The sequence below is a fragment of the Oncorhynchus masou genome, chromosome 24 (assembly GCF_036934945.1).
Source record: "Oncorhynchus masou masou isolate Uvic2021 chromosome 24, UVic_Omas_1.1, whole genome shotgun sequence".
NCBI classification, from domain to species: Eukaryota; Metazoa; Chordata; class Actinopteri; order Salmoniformes; family Salmonidae; genus Oncorhynchus; species Oncorhynchus masou.
The window spans coordinates 104,932,856-104,935,687 of record NC_088235.1 but is presented as its reverse complement, the minus strand read 5'-3'; the positions used below and the strand labels follow the sequence as shown (position 1 = coordinate 104,935,687).

At 52.6% G+C, this 2,832-nt stretch overlaps 1 protein-coding gene across 1 annotated transcript; it reads left to right on the top strand.

Moving 5' to 3' along the window:
- The first annotated feature begins 222 nt into the window (after nt 1-222).
- LOC135511508 (uncharacterized) lies at nt 223-1,955 on the top strand. Its single transcript, XM_064932997.1, has 3 exons — nt 223-241; nt 862-1,128; nt 1,261-1,955. The coding sequence occupies exons 1-3, from the start codon at nt 223-225 to the stop codon at nt 1,953-1,955; spliced, it is 981 nt and encodes a 326-aa protein (XP_064789069.1).
- Nucleotides 1,956-2,832: the final 877 nt, after the last annotated feature.

The following is a 2,832-nucleotide window of genomic DNA, read 5'->3' as shown; positions in this document are numbered from 1 at the left end:
ACTGCCTGTTCATTGATTAATTGGTGCATGAAAAAGTTGGCAAGAAAAATGCCCCTCTGGAAAGGGAGTAAGATCACAAGAAAGCTGCCATACCACCACAGGACCCAAGAGGTATTACAGTCAATGCTTATCAACTGGTTATTGTATGTGAATTGCCCATTTATATCAATGACACTAACAAAATGGTTTGCTTGTTCAAGAACATGTGCAGTAAAAGCTAACATGGCTTTGGTGATGAAAGGTACATCATGTATGTATTGTCATCTCCCTATCAGACCACTGTACTCCGTGACAAGGGCCTGGATTGTGACACATACCTGCTTCAAGCTGCCTGACTGAATACTGGGGCCTTCAGTGGTACCTTCCCCTTTGATCACAGTACAAGTCTCCTAATCTCTGTCTCCTAGCCATTTAAAATGTACAATATGTAACCACTCACATTCATACACTGTCACACCCTGACCTTAGTATTCTTTGTTTTCTTTGTTATTTTGGTTAGGTCAGGGTGTGACATGGGTGATGTATGTGTTTGTCTTGTCTAGGGGTTTTGTATGTTCATGGGGGGTGTTTCCTATCTAGGTGTTTTTATAAGTCTATGGTTGCCTAGATTGGTTCTCAATTAGAGGCAGCTGTCTATCGTTGTCTCTGAATGGGAACCATATTTAGGCAGCCATATTCTTTGGGTATTTTGTGGGTGATTGTTCCTGTTCCTGTGTGCCAGTGTTTAGTGTTCACGTTACGGGACTGTATCGTCTTCGTTGATTTTTGTCGGTTTGTTGTTTTGTTTGGTGTTTAAGTATTCCCATTAAATAATGGATTATATTCACGCTGCATCTTGGTCATCCTCTCTTTCACCCGAAGACAGTCGTTACAGAATCACCCACCAACAATGGACCAAGCAGCAGGAGGAGCAGCACAATCAGGACTATTGGACTTGGGAGGAGATACTGGATGGAGATGGACCCTGGACGCAGCCGGGGGAATATCGCCACCCCAAGGCAGAGCTGGAGGCAGCCAAAGGGGAGAGGTGGCGGTATGAAGAGGCAGCACGGCAGCACGGCTGGAAGCCCGAGAGGCAGACCCAAAAATGTATTGGGGGGAGGCACACGGGGAGTGTGGTGAAACCAGGTAGGAGATCTGCGCCAACTCCCCGTGCTTACTGTGGAGAGAGAGGGCGTCGTACTGGTCAGGCACCGTGTTATGCGGTGGAACGCACGGTGTCCCCAGTACGCGTGCTTAGCCCGGTGCGCTACATCCCAGCTCCCCGCATCTGCCGGGCTAGGGTGAGGATCCAGCCAGGGCAGATGGTGCCAGCCCTGCTCTCCAGACAGCCAGTGGGTCTCCTCGGGCCAGGATATCCTGCGCCGGCGTTGCGCTCTGTGTCTCCTGTATGTCTGCACAGCCCAGTGCGTCCTGTGCCTGCGCCCCGCACGGGCCGAGCTAGAGTCACCATCCAGCCAGGACGGGTTGTGCAGGCCATTAGCTTGAGACCTCCACCAACACCACGCACCAGACCTCCAGTGCGTCTTCATAGTCCGGTCTATCCAGTACCACCAGTGCCAACACCACGCACCAGACCTCCAGTATGCCTCCACAGCCCAGTACATCCTGTTCCTCCTCCCCGCACTCGCCCTGAGGTGCGTGTCTCCAGCCCGGTTCCCCCAGTGCAGCACCATGTACCAGGCCTATTGTGCGCCTCCAGGGTCCAGTACACCCTGTTCCTCCTCCCCACACTCGCCATGAGGTGCGTGTCCTCGACCCAGTACCACCAGTGCGGCACCACGTACCAGGCCTATTGTGCGCCTCCAGGGTCCAGTACTCCCTGTCCTCCTCCCCGCACTCGCCATGAGGTGCGTGTCTCCAGCCCGGTTCCCCCAGTGCGGCACCACGTACCAGGCCACCAGTGCGCCTCCAGGGTCCAGTACTCCCTGTCCTCCTCCCCGCACTCGCCATGAGGTGCGTGTCTCCAGCCCGGTTCCCCCAGTGCGGCACCACGTACCAGGCCACCAGTGCGCCTCCAGGGTCCAGTACTCCCTGTCCTCCTCCCCGCACTCGCCCTGAGGTGCGTGTCTCCAGCCCGGTTCCCCCAGTGCGGCACCACGTACCAGGCCACCAGTGCGCCTCCAGGGTCCAGTACTCCCTGTCCTCCTCCCCGCACTCGCCCTGAGGTGCGTGTCTCCAGCCCGGTTCCCCCAGTGCGGCACCACGTACCAGGCCACCAGTGCGCCTCCAGGGTCCAGTACTCCCTGTTCCTCCTCCCCACACTCGCCCTGAGGTGCGTGTCTCCAGCCCGGTTCCCCCAGTGCGGCACCACGTACCAGGCCACCAGTGCGCCTCCAGGGTCCAGTACTCCCTGTTCCTCCTCCCCGCACTCGCCATGAGGTGCGTGTCTCCAGCCCGGTTCCCCCAGTAACCAACAATGCAGTTTTAAAAAAAACTGCGTGCTCAGTCCTCCATTTCCTGTAGTCCACATTCATCTCCTTTGTCTTTAGCACATTAAATTAATGATCTGACTCCATAAGATAAATAGCAATATCCAAGAACACTATAGTTGAGTTACAGTAATAGAACACTATAGTTGAGTTACAGTAATAGAACACTATAGTTGAGTTACAGTAATAGAACACTATAGTTGAGTTACAGTAATAGAACACTATAGTTGAGTTACAGTAATAGAACACTATAGTTGAGTTACAGTAATAGAACACTATAGTTGAGTTACAGTAATAGAACACTATAGTTGAGTTACAGTAATAGAACACTATAGTTGAGTTACAGTAATAGAACACTATAGTTGAGTTACAGTAATAGAACACTATAGTTACAGTAATA

What these genes read in the sequence shown, in the direction of transcription:
- LOC135511508 (XM_064932997.1), top strand. An exon ending in GGGGAGTGTGGTGAAACCAG is followed by an intron (nt 1,129 to 1,260) that starts GTAGGAGATCTG and finishes GCTACATCCCAG; the next exon opens with CTCCCCGCATCTGCCGGGCT.